Source organism: Ylistrum balloti, unplaced genomic scaffold (assembly GCF_031769215.1).
Source record: "Ylistrum balloti isolate Yb309-2 unplaced genomic scaffold, AGI_CSIRO_Ybal_v1 Utg370176, whole genome shotgun sequence".
Taxonomy (NCBI): domain Eukaryota; kingdom Metazoa; phylum Mollusca; class Bivalvia; order Pectinida; family Pectinidae; genus Ylistrum; species Ylistrum balloti.
Window position 1 is genome coordinate 322,225 of NW_026782164.1, and position 15,129 is coordinate 337,353.

General features: G+C 32.2%; 1 protein-coding gene across 3 annotated transcripts in view; it reads right to left on the bottom strand.

Moving 5' to 3' along the window:
- LOC132551105 (outer dense fiber protein 2-like) overlaps positions 1-15,129 on the bottom strand; it is a 29,726-nt gene that overhangs the window by 10,555 nt on the left and 4,042 nt on the right. For 2 of the 3 annotated variants that reach the window (XM_060215212.1, XM_060215211.1), the window contains exons 6-12: positions 14,235-14,441; positions 12,144-12,215; positions 9,849-9,965; positions 8,094-8,209; positions 6,383-6,562; positions 2,107-2,242; positions 1,570-1,680 (exon numbers count right to left, since the gene is read on the bottom strand). In XM_060215212.1, coding sequence (XP_060071195.1) covers positions 1,570-1,680; positions 2,107-2,242; positions 6,383-6,562; positions 8,094-8,209; positions 9,849-9,965; positions 12,144-12,215; positions 14,235-14,441 — 939 coding nt within the window. The remainder of the gene's footprint in view (positions 1-1,569; positions 1,681-2,106; positions 2,243-6,382; positions 6,563-8,093; positions 8,210-9,848; positions 9,966-12,143; positions 12,216-14,234; positions 14,442-15,129) is intronic. The other variant, XM_060215214.1, reaches the window with a different exon arrangement.

Consider the following 15,129-nt stretch of genomic DNA (forward strand, 5'->3'; position numbering starts at 1 on the left):
TAAATTCAAAATTCTTAGTGTGATTTTTTTAGATCAAGTTTTTTTTTCAAATTAAAAAAAAAAGTTCATTTATCTTCAAAAATTATATTTAAAAACCTGTTCACACTACACATGTATCATAAAGATTTTTCTATGCATATTCTTTGTCAGTTTTGGAATAGTTTATTTGTATTTGGCATTTAGATTTAGAAGTAAAAAAAGAATTTGGAAAGAAATAACAGAAATTAAAAGTGATTTTTAATAAAGTGAAGAAAAAGATTTTAAACTGTGAACATATGGGGGTAGTGTATATATAAAATTATCCAACATTTACTGTCTTGAATTACATGTGATAGCACAGAGTGTTTAAATTGAGGCAGAGGATGGATGATGTGATGACCTGTAAGTGTGTACATATATATACAGTGCTATACTTCTGCACAGGAATAATCACACAACAACCAGTGTGACACAATATCGAACAACTCTGTGTGATTCTGTGACACAAAATTAGATAATCAATGTAGAAGTACCTGTTGTTGACTGTCTTGGGACATGAGAGGAGTTGACACAGTAACCTTGGACACAGTTGGGGGAGGTAACTTACTGATGGAAATACCCTGTTACCATGGTTACGGATCACACAAAAATGGGGAACAAAGGAAGGGAATAAATTATTAATCTATGACAGGAGATATTCAGGATAACAATTCAAAATTATTTATCTGTGAACCTAATGAAACAGATCTGTGAAAATTGAAGTTTCAAATAAGACGTATACATAAAAAAAAAAAAAAATCCAATGAATAAACCAGGTCATGATATGTTTTTTTTATCCAAATATATTTCAGACAATCATTGATCTCTAAATACTTGATAATAAATTGAAACAAAACATAAATTGACAAATTTTAGAATCCTGAATGGTGTAAAACAGACAATGTTATGACTGGTGATGGACCTTTAGTACAAACCCAGTGCATATCTACAAGGGAACTACTACATAATACCCAGTGAGTATAAGCCACTCGCCAGTGAACTCTCTGTCACGGCACACATTGAAATGATGTGGGAAAGCTAAACAATAGCCAAGAAATAACTCATTCATGAACCAATATTTCAGATTATATTCAATAAACTTTTGATATCAAATTTAGAGTTTCTCTGTTACTAAATAGCAACCTAAAATGCACTAATTAAAAATGTAATCCAATTGCAATAGATATAAGGAAAATATTCAATCAAATAAATTTTTCATTTTAATCATAGCTTTTTTATCTCCTGAATATATCCATCAAATTTGTAAGAGAAAAAAATCTTTTAAAAAATAGGCTGTCAAATGAAAAAGATAATACAGAACAGCCTGAATGACACATAAAATGTCTGTTAAACTACATTTACAAGAAAAAAATCTACATAGCTTAGAATCTCTTGACTTTTAGGTTAAAGTGAGCACAAGACACAGTAAAATACAACCAACAAAGAGTCTAGAGATTCCCAGCTGCTGTGTTGACTGTACTAATGCTAACTGATCATGGTAAAGGTGAGGTAAGGAACAATGAATCCATAGGTGACTCACACGTCACATACCTGAGTTTTATACTCATCCACCAGGTTTTCGTAATGTTTCAGATTACCACGCAGTTGAACCAGCTCTTCATCTGCTGCACGGAACTTTTCCTCTATTGTAGTTATAGAGGTCTGCCGAGATCAACCACAAAACAGTTTTAACCACTTGCTATACGATCATTTCTCTGAACAACTATAAAGGTTATTTATATATTCATATTTGTCTGATGAAGGTAACAGAGTATAGTTAATGTATGCTTACTTTGCAATTTAAGAACAATTTTCACAATTGAACAGAAACAATTGTTTTACACAGAATACAGAAGGCTTCAAAGAATATCTTTTTGCCTTGGGAAAAATTCCATGATCATGAAATAAACAATAGTGTAGATAAAAGAAGATTATTGAATTTTCTGTACTTATCTTATTACCATACCTATAATTTGTCTATTACCTAGTCTCCCATCATTTTTTATTAACTGGAACTCTTCATTAGAAATAATTGACAGACCCACTTGTGTTGATTCACCAAGATTAAGACAGAGATTATATATATACCTTGAGGCGTTCATTCTCTATCTTGAGAGCGGACACTTGGCCCTGTTTGTCCTGTAGCTCAGCTGTCGTGTTTTCCTGGTGGATCTTTGTATTGTTCTCTACACGGTCCATCAGGGTCTCTAGCTCCCCAAGTCTCCTGCAACATAACACAATATCACACTGTACACATATAACACTTGTTCTCTAAACAATCTATCAGGGTTTCCAGCTCCCCCAGTCTCTGTAACATCATAACACAATATCACACTGTACACATATAACACTTGTTCTCCAAACAATCTATAACGGTTTCCAGCTCCTCCAGTCTCTGTAACATCATAACACAATATCACACTGTACACATATAACACTTGTTCTCTGAACAATCTATCAGAATTTCCAGCTCCCCCAGTCTCTGTAACATCATAACACAACGCCACCCTGTACACACATAACACTTGTTCTCTACATGATCAATCAGGGTATCCAGCTCCCCCAGTCTCTGTAACATCATAACACAATACCACACTGTACACATATAACACTTGTTCTCCAAACAATCTATAACGGTTTCCAGCTCCTCCAGTCTCTGTAACATCATAACACAATATCACACTGTACACACATAACACTTGCTCTCTAAACAATCTATCAGAGTTTCCAGCTCCCCCAGTCTCTGTAACATCATAACACAATATCACACTGTACACATATAACACTTGTTCTCTACATGATCCATCAGGGTATCCAGCTCCCCCAGTCTCTGTAACATCATAACACAATACCACACTGTACACATATAACACTTGTTCTCCAAACAATCTATAACGGTTTCCAGCTCCTCCAGTCTCTGTAACATCATAACACAATATCACACTGTACACACATAACACTTGCTCTCTAAACAATCTATCAGGGTTTCCAGCTCCCCCAGTCTCTGTAACATCATAACACAATACCACACTGTACACATATAACACTTGTTCTCTAAACAATCTATCAGGGTTTCCAGCTCCCCCAGTCTCTGTAACATCATAACACAATATCACACTGTACACACATAACACTTGTTCTCTAAACAATATATCAGGGTTTCCAGCTCCCCAGTCTCTGTAACATCATAACACAATATCCCACTGTACACACATAACACTTGTTCTCTAAACAATCTATCAGAATTTCCAGCTCCCCTAGTCTCTGTAACATCATAACACAATACCACACTGTACACACATAACACTTGTTCTCTAAACAATCTATCAGGGTTTCCAGCTCCCCCAGTCTCTCTAAGATCATAACACAATATCACACTGTACACACATAACATCAAATGCATAACACACCAATCTACATGTATTAATACTGATTTTCACACTTAGACATAATACACAACACACTAAGTACTTGTCTGGACATCTGCATGTTTCATACATACAAAGTATATAACTGTAAATGAACACATTTACTCAACACAGATATCTGACTGGACATAAGAATGGTTTCATACACATAAGCAGAGCACATAACCGAACATATTTCCAAAACACATGCACCTGACTGAACATAGAAGGGTCAATACACATGTATACCAGTAATCACATCTACCACACAAGCTGTACACTTCCATTTCCACAGAATATTTGTTCACAGCACTCTACATTGTAAATACAAAAACCAAAGACACTGGTAATGTAGTAATTATATAAAAATATAATTATCATAACCCAACTTTTGTTCTAACCATTCATAACAAAACTTTCATCATAAAAAAATATTTCATAAAAGTTACGCAAACTCCATGAAATTACCAAATTAAATCATTTTAAGACTTTTGAAACTGAATCAGATTGACACAAAACTATGAAAGAGATATAACAGCTCATTTATTTTATCATTAGGAAGGAACTTAAAAGACAAAGCATAAGCAATTTGGTTTGCAATTCTTGTCAAAAAGGTTTCACCAGGAATGAACCATACAGTAAATTGATGCAAGAGAAAATATTACATTTTTTTATGGAATTTTGACATTTTAGATATTAAATTATACATATAGAATGAACATATCAGTATGCTTTGCAAAATGTTTGTACTTCAGAACAAGTCAAATACAAGTTATATTATATATAATTCTAATTTGTTGAAGGTATAATGTGGTAAATAGTGAGTGGAGCTGAAAAATGAATTATAATTTTTATTCTTTTTTTATCAATGATATTAATTGGTACACATTTAACATATATACAACATGATAATTATATCACCGTTTTACTAACTGATCAAGGAGACCACAACAGACACTCATACCAGAAATATAGTTTCTTTAAAATGCATTATTCATGCATGGGATAAAATATAAATAATATGAAAAAGGAAATCAATGGTATGTAATATTCACAAAACCTAGTTCTACAGTAAGACTAGAGGAAAGAGTTTTAGGTGAGAGAAATTAGTACTGAATCAAGTCCTTGGGTTATGGAGAATCTGCAAGAATTTTATGCCAGGAGAATATTTCCGACTAATATAAGGACATAAATAACAGGTATGGGAGATAAATATACAATATATCAGATGTTACACTGTGTGTACTTACACGGAAAAATACTACCAAAATATACAACACCCAAATGACAAAGAAAAAATACGCTATGATTTAATCAATAAAGCACTGATTATATATAATACTTGAGACTTCTTATTAAATATTCTGCTTTAAAAGTGAGAAACATTTAAAGCCGTTTGTACATTTACATATAGCAGGGTAGAACTATAGACAAATTGCACCAGAAAAAGACACATAACACCAGAGATGATGATTGAAAAATGTCTCCGACAGTGATAACTTAACAGACAAACTGTGTTTCCACATGCATTATCACCAGTGAAAAATGTGAAGGTACCGAGTGTGTAGGATGTGAAATGGTTATTGAAGAAAAATTCATCCAAAACATCATTTAGATTGTTTTTTTTTTATATAACCAATTACCAAAAAAGTAAAAAAAATTGAGGATAACTGTCCGGTATAAATACAAGTATTAAGTAGTTAATATATATCTATATATATATCAAGATTCCAGCACAATAGCTATCATTCTATTCCTCCATGTGTTATAATGTGAATATCTATGGGACACAGGAACTACAGGTTGCATCACTCACTTTGTACCATGCTTAACCTCAGACCTGTGGAATGTTAATGATGAATTAGACAGAAAACATCACGATATTGATGGTAACAGTAAAAACCACATCATTACACAACATATATTTTGCTTTATCATAATGTAACTGGGTGGCTGTGTTTAATTGTGTACAAACAGGTTAAGTTCTCCCTAACTCAACCAGATACTATTCCCAAACATACATTATTAAGGTAGAACTTACGCTTTTCACTGTGTTGCCAGGTAGAGAAATAGTTGGGAATTTTTATACACACCGATAACTGACAATGTAGCAAAACTGTTCACCAGGCAGAGCAACCAGAACCAAGCTATTGTACATTTACTACAAAGCAAAATGTTAGCATCCTTCAAAGCGACATTTTATTACAAATTTTTGTGTGTTTTTGTTTCTTTTGACAGCTGTTTGTAGACTCATTCAGCAACAATCAATATTCCTCGGATGCAATGAAAACTGGACATTTGTTATTACTTAGAAAGCCTTGTTGCTGGTAAGGAGATGTTCTCCCATCAGTACTGGCAATGGCTTATTATAAAGATCTAGATTATGTGCACAACACTTGCACTTGTAGAAAATATACTATGCTTTGAAGTTTGTGTTAAAATATATGCCTGTTGCTGCATTAGGCAATAATAGTGTTAAGAAAGCAACTTTTTCAAACTGCAGTGAGATTAGTAAGCCCAGTGTTAAGTTGGACACAATTAATTAGTTAACCCATATTACAAGTGACATTGTTAGTTGTATATAAATCTTTGATTAGTAAAATCCTAACACTTAATATATAAGCATTAAATTATGATGTAATTGGATATGCTTAGCGATTCTCTAAATTTTTTCACAACAACTATATCAACAATTGTTTATAGAATTCAGGAGCGATATATCTGTTCATTGATCAGCTTAGTTTTTATTCTATGTATTTGAGAAATCTGTTGAATTAGTTTGCAGGTTTAGTTACACATCTGTATGATATTTATGACATGCTCTTACAGATCTTAGGACAGACAATATAAAGTATCATGGAACACACAGATAAGTGCAAAAACGGGGTCTCTTTCAGTCATGTCAGCATTATACACGAAATAGGGATAAAATTGATAGCGTGCCACCGTAAACTTACGTGGATAAAGCAGAATTTTCTGCCAGAATCTGGGATTTCTCCTTAGAAAGTTTATCGTATCTTGGACCCATCTGGTCGAGCTGAGTTCGCAAATCCTCGAGCTGCGACTCACGCTCCATCAATTGAGTATTAAGCTGTTCGAGAGCATCCTCACTTCGCATTGCTCTCTGCTTCTGTACTCTGTAGACGGATGACAAAACAGGTAAAAATACACCTGAAAAGGTCTATTACACCCTAAATGTTATCTAGATTTATCAAATGAAATTTCCAGTTATATATTCAATAAATATGTTTTTATAAAATTCTTGTTTTATGTATCATTATCATTAGGTAGAACTTAATATAACTATATCTTGTTTAGAAAGTTCCACAAAGTCATCTTAATATAAACTACATTTTTAACTGTTTCCATAAACAAATAGGTTTATTTATATCCTTTTTTTCTCACTTTTCACATATAAAAAAATCCTGATTTATAATAAGTAATTAACTTCCAAACCTTGACAATAGATCCACATGGTTATTGGCCGAAATTGCGAATGTGTTAGAATAATGACTTAATTCCAAATGCCTCTCATGCAATATTGTTTACATTAAATCTAATACTTCTAATACCATATACCATACCCTATAAGATAAAGAGATGCTGACACCAAATATCTAAATTATACATAATAAACTATACATATATTGTATCAGATTCAAAGAAACCAAGACACCATGAAAGAGTTTCTACTACCCAAAAAATAGTCTCTAATTAAAAACTAATTTTTTCTAAACCATCAAGTTTTACTGTGTATTTTATTTTCCTGCAAAAACTTTTCATTGAACAGATGACTGAAAAGTTCACAAAAAAAAAAAAAAAATAGAGAAATTCAACTAGGAAGTCTTATTAAAGTATTTGCAATTCAATTCCAAGCATGCTACTAATTCAACATCTGCAAGCTTTCAGCCAAATAATTCCATGCAAAATCACTTCATACTGCGTTAACACAGCAGATCTCCACGTAAATGTCATGCAACCATTTTCAAATCACAAACAAAATGATTCTGATATTCTAAATTTATTCTATAATCAGTGATCTATCCTAATGCTAATCTACACGACTTCTTTTAAAAATTATAACAAAAACAATAAAAGTGTAAAATTACCTTTTTTTTTTAAATTTCATAACCAGAAAAGCTCTCTGTCTATTTCATTTTCCAATATCAAAGTTAGAAAAAAAAATTGAATAAGAATTTTCAAATTTTCAAATACTACAGAATTTTTTCATGCAAATTGATTTATTGTGTATTATTTCCAGACTAAACCAAACAAAAGAAAAACTACACTAGATAGATTTACTGATATACAACTACATAACACAACCAATGTTGAATCTAGCAACAAACATAGTTTTATTCTGAAGAAAGGAAGTCATTCTTTTTCAATGTTAGGCTCTGTGAAGGCAGAAACAAAGGTCAAGGAAGTGATAAGGGCAGGAAAACAACAACAACAACAAACTGGTGAAGTTAAGTTGGGGAAACAGTCAACACTAGCACAGCTCAATCTATGTTACAGCCAGACTTTACATCTATTTGTACCTGGTGAATCAAGCTTTTGGTTACTTTAGGTAATCTTTTGTATCGCAGGAACATGTTTTCTATCAATTCCAACTAATTAAGTGATTTTGTGATGTATTAAAGATCTCCTGTAAACAAAAAATCAAACCTTGTGGCCTTTTTCAGGGCCTCCTTGTCACGGTCTGCCTTCTCCTTGGCATTGGCCAGGAGCTCAGTCAAATGTTCTATTTCTATCTTATCCTGGGCCTTTGATCCATCGAGTGTCTGAAAAAAAACAACACTCTCTTTCAAGCCATATACAGCATTTCAGTGATAAACATTTAGCATAAAATTATAACATATAACTATAACTATAATTTAGATAAATACTGACTCAGTAGTATATATAACATTTCATGGCTTTCTGGAAAATGTATACATGTATGCAGAACATATTCAGAGTGTGTTATTATCATTTAATGTTCATCTCAGTTTTGTATCCTAAAGGAACTTACAAAATTGTATAACATAGTAAGCAGTAAGGTAGCTAACCTCAGTAGCTAACCTCAGTAGCTAATCTCAGTAGCTAACCTCAGTAGCCCTCAGTAGCTAATCTCAGTACCTAATCTCAGTAGCTAACCCCAACAGCAACCTCAGTAGCTAATCTCAAGTTTTTCCTTAGTAAGTCCACAATGAGCTAAAATGTAATACTTTCTACCTTACCCTCTGAGTATGTTTATCTCCTTCACAGAAATAAAACTTTAATTTAGTATATCTATCATATTAACTGAATCAACAGAAATCACTAACTCAAAGAAGGTTAAGATGTGTCCAACATCTTCATTAATACTTGGGTAAGATGTGTCCAACATCTTCATTAATACTTGGGTAAGATGTGTCCAACATTTTCAGTAATACTTGGGTAAGATGTGTCCAACATTTTCAGTAATACTTGGCTAAGATGTGTCCAACATTAATACTTGGGTAAGATGTGTCCAACATTTTCATCATTACTTGGGTAAGATGAATCCAACATTTTCAGTAATACTTGGGTAAGATGTGTCCAACATTTTCATTGTTACTTCATAATACATTGTAACTACAAAGGTCTTGCTGTAGTATTATTGCCTACCACCAATAAGGAAAATCTGTCTTAGTATGTTTAGGGTAAATGAAATGAAAATAATAAAAAAACTAAAGCAAAATCATGAAACAAATTTGAATAAAATTAAGTGTCAACTGGGAATAAATTAATCCATAAACAGGAAAAAGGTGCTCAGATTAAATAGTACATATATTTACAATCCAAGGTCAAACTTTCTACATAAATATATATCACTCCAGTCCACCAGATTTTGAAAATTCTGCAAAAAGACTTTTAACAAAACCTACATAACAATGAAATGATAAAGAGTGAAAAGCAGTGCTTTAATAAAAAATTTGCAAGCTCTACTCCAATAAAAAACATGCACTACAAAAAGACTGAAAAGCACTGCTCTCATCAAAAACATGCATTAAAACTATAACAAAATTAACAAAAACCAGGTCATGTACTAACTAGCTACTGTAATTAATAATCAAATCAGACACATCAAAATCTTATGTAACAAATATCAGCTTATGTAATCATTTCACTATCATTAAGACACTCTGCTATATCATCAACCTGATACAGATGGACATACCAATGTATAAGACACTTAGTCAATGTACCTACTTCATATTTTTGTTTGTTTATCTTCTTTAAAGTTAGAAATATTAATGATTTCATGTTTGTAAGGTAGCTGTAAATAATTGAAGGCATGTAAAAGTTTTTTGTTAAATGAACAAATAAATCCACTACAGCTGACCTTTAATTATAGGTGACCTACATGGATGAAGGAAAAAATAAATATTTTAAAGTAAGTTATCTCCCTTGACTCACCCTGATTTGCACTGCCATTCGATTGCAGTCAGCCTCTTTGGTTCTCAGCTGTTTTTGTAAATGTGCTCGGGTACTTTCTAGAGTAGACTGAAGTCCAGTAAGAGCTATATTCTCCTCCTAGGGCAAGACAGGAACAGGATAGAACAGGTAAGGGAAGAAATATCTGCACCAAGTCATTGTAACCAGTTGTCACTAATGTGTAACAAAGCACATCAAGCAACAATGGAGGCAATACATGTCTATTTTATATACAGCTTCATTAGCCTTTGGTTGGTTTGTTGATATATTCATAAGCAAATACTCTTTAAGTTATTTAAAGATTATGCTGAGTATAGGGAGTTAATAATAGTTAAGACAGTTAATTATCAAATAGCACATCAATTTACTTAACGACACGGTCTAAACAACCAGTCTGGAGATCTCCCATCATTCAACACATTTACGATTAATATGAGTGTACTAGGTAGGTTTCCAACTTAAGAGGGATTTATATGCGATATATAGAAATATATAAGAACGTTTCTGAGAGAGTAAAGCTAAGTAATGGTCTCCAGAATATTTAGAATTAATCACTTCCATTCAATATATATATGTAACAGAATATGTAGAGGTACATGAAGTTCCAGGTAACAGTTTAGTAAGAAGTATAAGTGTAGTTATGTTTTAAGTTTATTGCTTATTCAGCTTTTTCACAAAGTTTTAAAATTAATCTGTCCATGATTAATTAACATATTAAGCAGAAAAATGCATGCCCATCAATTCATTTAAAACATCTCGTCTTTGACAGGCATATAAAAAGAAGACAGAATTATCATAGACGAAATATTAAAACAGGAACATCTACTGACTACAACAAACAATTAAAAAAATATAACACTTCTACAGAATATCTGGACCAAATTCAAAGAATCAAAACTATCTCAAGGTTTTCTAAATAAGGTGTCCTTGTGTAGTAATGTCTTATAAGCAAGTTATGTTAGCAAAACTAGCTATCTCTGTAACATACACACCATGCATTTATACTTTTTATTCAGACCTCAGACAATAATTTCATTTCCACATCAAAAGAATAAAATATTTTGTTCTTGCTTTCAAGCTAAGAATAACTCTGACATGAAGCTCATAGAATCATGCTTACTACAGATGAGTCCAGTTCGACTACAAGTTAGTAGGAGCACTGTTGAATGGAAACAGTACTATAAACTTCCTGACCCTTTCAGCAATTTTTTGATGGTTTTTTAGTCAGTGATACCATATCTAATTTGTTCAGAATATCTTTTCAACAGCTAATTTCATCTCTCTTTCTTTATTAACAAGATGTCAAAATACATGTAAGATAACAATTGAAGAAAAGAAAGAAAAAGCTCAAGCTTGATGATGAAATTGGCCTCATGGGTATTTATTTGACCCTTGAACTAAGAGATTGAGAAGTTCATTTATTACATATTAAGCTTTTCCGTTAAAAGATGACAGAAGATTTAGAAAGCAGCTAGACAGCAGCAATTGGCATTTGTCAATTGCCATGACAAAGGAATTAACGAGCAGGTAAGTAATTGTTATAAATGCATCTACAGTTTATCACATCCAGACATTATAATGTCATGCAGAAGACTTCATTGTTCTGTGTCAGCTAGCGAGCAGGTTCATACAGAAGTTTTGAAATTGAAGCACATCTCAAAATAAAAAAATCTGATTACTAAACATTAGTTTTAATAGAGAAACAGTTTTTCAAAAATAACAGAAATATTTCACCCTTTTCCGTTTTGATTTTAACTTTGTGCATTTTGGCCTTGTTCCATAGCCTCTGTGTTTTACTAACTCCAGCTGACCCAAAACAAGGAAAGATAATAAAGAAACATCAAGTCTCCCCTTTCACCATTTACAAGTAAATTTCAAATCTGTATATGATTTAATTTTAAAGCCTAAAGCTGACAGCTAAAAAGTTTTACAGCATCTCCTAACTACACTATACTCAGTCTGATATGCAGAAATATAATTTATCTCCATGTACAAATATTTCAAAGAAACCGGATATCAACAATTTTTACTCATATCTGATTATGTAATAGTATCATATAATATGTAGTACATATCACAATAGATATTATAGTAATTTACATAGAATATCAGACACTGCAATGTAAAATATACAAATGTATGAATCATCTACATTTTGAAATGTGGTTGTCTACAGGGTGTTAATTATATAACATCACCTGGATTAACAGTGCTTTGTATAAAAATCTATAAAGTGTTCACAGGAAGACTACTAGATGTGACAATACATCATCTTACCTTTTGTGCTGTGATATTAGCTCTCATATCACCAATGAGACGATCACGATCCATTAGTTCTATACGTAGCCGCTGCAATCATAAAGTTATAACTTATAATCAATTCAATCCTGATTATAAATTACCAAACTATTGATACATCAAAGGAATTAATTCTCGAATGTTGGTATAGAGGCATACATCCTACATGATCTTCAATTTCTACTCAAACAAGTCACCCATACCCTAAAAATGCACTCCGTGGGTCATATACTGATTTTTTTGCATTTTGCATACTGACATGATCTAGAATCACATTGCTAGTATTACTTATAAATGTTTAGTATGCAAGTCCAGTAAGACACACAAGTAAAAGGTAATGCAGCATAACCTACTACAACAATTCTTAATCTTTAGTAACATTGTTTTGAAGGCAGATCAGAAACATTGTTGTAGAAACATTGTTTTGAAGGCAGATCAGAAACATTGTTTTGAAGGCAGATCAGAAACATTGTTTTGAAGACATCAGAAACATTGTTTTGAAGACATCAGAAACATTGTTTTGAAGACAGATCAGTAAAACTGTTTTGAAGACAGATCAGTAACATTGTTTTGAAGACAAATCAGTAACATTGTTTTGAAGACAGATCAGTAACATTGTTTTGAAGACAGATCAGTAACACTGATTTGAAGACAGATCAGTAACATTGTTTTGAAGACAAATCAACAGGAGATTTAATTTTCTTCCAAATATTATCAAAAGGAACAACTTATGTTGTAATATCATCACAGTGTCAAACTTGCAAATTCAAATTTAGTCAATGTGAGTAAGTAAACGATGAATTAAAGTACTATAAACATATAACTCCATGTAAAGTGAAACCATATCTACTGAAACAAACAGAAGATTAGATACCAAACAGTCAGCATAACATTCAGTTTTACAGATCAGTTTCTGTTGTATAATTAGTATATCTGTGTTGTTGGTTTCTTGACACTGATAGTTTGAAATTCGCAAATATCAAATATAAGAATATACTCAGGTTGTCAAGGGTGAAACATTCAAAATGTAATTAAAAGAGTATTAATTTGGATAAATGGTAATTAATTGTATAAAATGTGTTGGCTAACCCTATTTGTTGTTTAGGTTACATCACATACCAAGGATGGTCAAGGTAAATGAATAGAGAACCAGTCTGTGGAGACTTAACAATACTCAGAAGCCATATTATCCGAATTTTCATTTGATCACTAGAATACAACCTTATATGCAAGTATGGTGTGAAGTTCTTGAATGTCAAGAAAGTGATTCACGTAGTTAAGAATTGTGTTAAAGTTAAAATCTTCCTTATAACAATTTCAAATAAGGATTACAACCAAATTAATTAAGCTAACCTAGATGTAACTGAAAATTGTGAATAGACATATATGAAGTGAAACGTTTTGTCATGGTGAATAAAAAAAAAACAACTATCAATAAACAATGCCTACAGTAATTTAAGAGGGAGCATTCCCATCCCTGTTAAAATTAATACTGGTGCATTAAGTACAGAAATACATGCGGCTTCATTTCTTACACAACAAATATATCTGAAGGGAAATTAGATTTTGTCTAAAGTCTAGCTCCAGACATGCTTCAACATATACCACAATACAGAATTAACAACTGTAACAGAAAAACGGATGTTGTAATATATACCAACCCTGTTGTATCTCAATAGGGATCTCACAGGCTGTTAAATATAGAGTACCAAGTTTATGTGGACTAGACAGACTACCGAGGACATTTAATCAAAGAAATGTATTTATGTATTGTGATTAAGAAATTTTTATTTCTAAATTCAAAAGTATGCATTGACCGTTGGAGATTAAGAGAGAAAATGATGACACATGTTTGAATCATGGCAAAATTGATGAATTATCACAATCACATGACTGTAAGCTTCCCTAGATGAAAAGAACAAATGCAAAAATTATCTTAACTTCATTTTTCATTGAATTTGAAAATTTCTTTATTAACTCTTTCTTTAACACATAATGAGAAATCTGATCAATATATATTTTAATGATTTATTATAGCTTGCTAAGCAAGATCCTAAGCATGCTCCTTACCTCATTTTGTCTCTCTGAATCAGAGAGTTTTATCACCAAATCATCTCTTTGTTCCCCCAATCTCAGAGCAGCAGCCTCTGCGTGATGCTGTTCCCTCAACAATCTTCTTAATGTACGGTTTGTTGCCTCAAAATCAGCCAGTTTTTCCAACAGTATATCCTTCTGTTTCCCATACCGTACACTATCACCGTGAGAAAGTTTATTTTCCTAAAAAAATTCAAATCACATTCAAACAATATGAATAAAAAATGAATATATTGTATCATAAACTATTATGATACAAGATAAACAGATGAAGCAGGTCTTTTAACTTCATCTTGGAGCATATTTATATGAATATGATAGATATTGATGAGAAAAATATCTATTTCTCTTACACTTGTCTAACTATCAAACATATCTATAATGATCTTACCTTGTCTATCAAACAAATCTGTACTGATCTTACCCTTGTCTAACTATCAATCAAATCTGTACTGATCTTACCCTTGTCTAACTATCAAACAAACAAATCTGTCTAACTATCAAACAAATCTACAGACCTTACCCTTGTCTAACTATCAAACAAATCTGTACCCTTGTCTAACTATCAAACAAATCTTACCCTTGTCTCAAACATATCTATCAAATCTGTAATCAAATCTGTCTAACTATCAAACAAATCTACAGACCTTACCCTTGATCTGTACAGACCTTACCCTTGTCTAACTATCAAACAAATCTGTAACTATCTAAACAAAAATCTGTACTGATCTTACCCTTGTCTAACTATCAAACAAATCTGTACAGACCTTACTTGTCTAACTATCAAACAAACATCTCTTGTCAAACAAATCTGTACAGATCTTACCCTTGTCTAACTATCAAACAAATCTGTACTGATCTTACCCTTGTC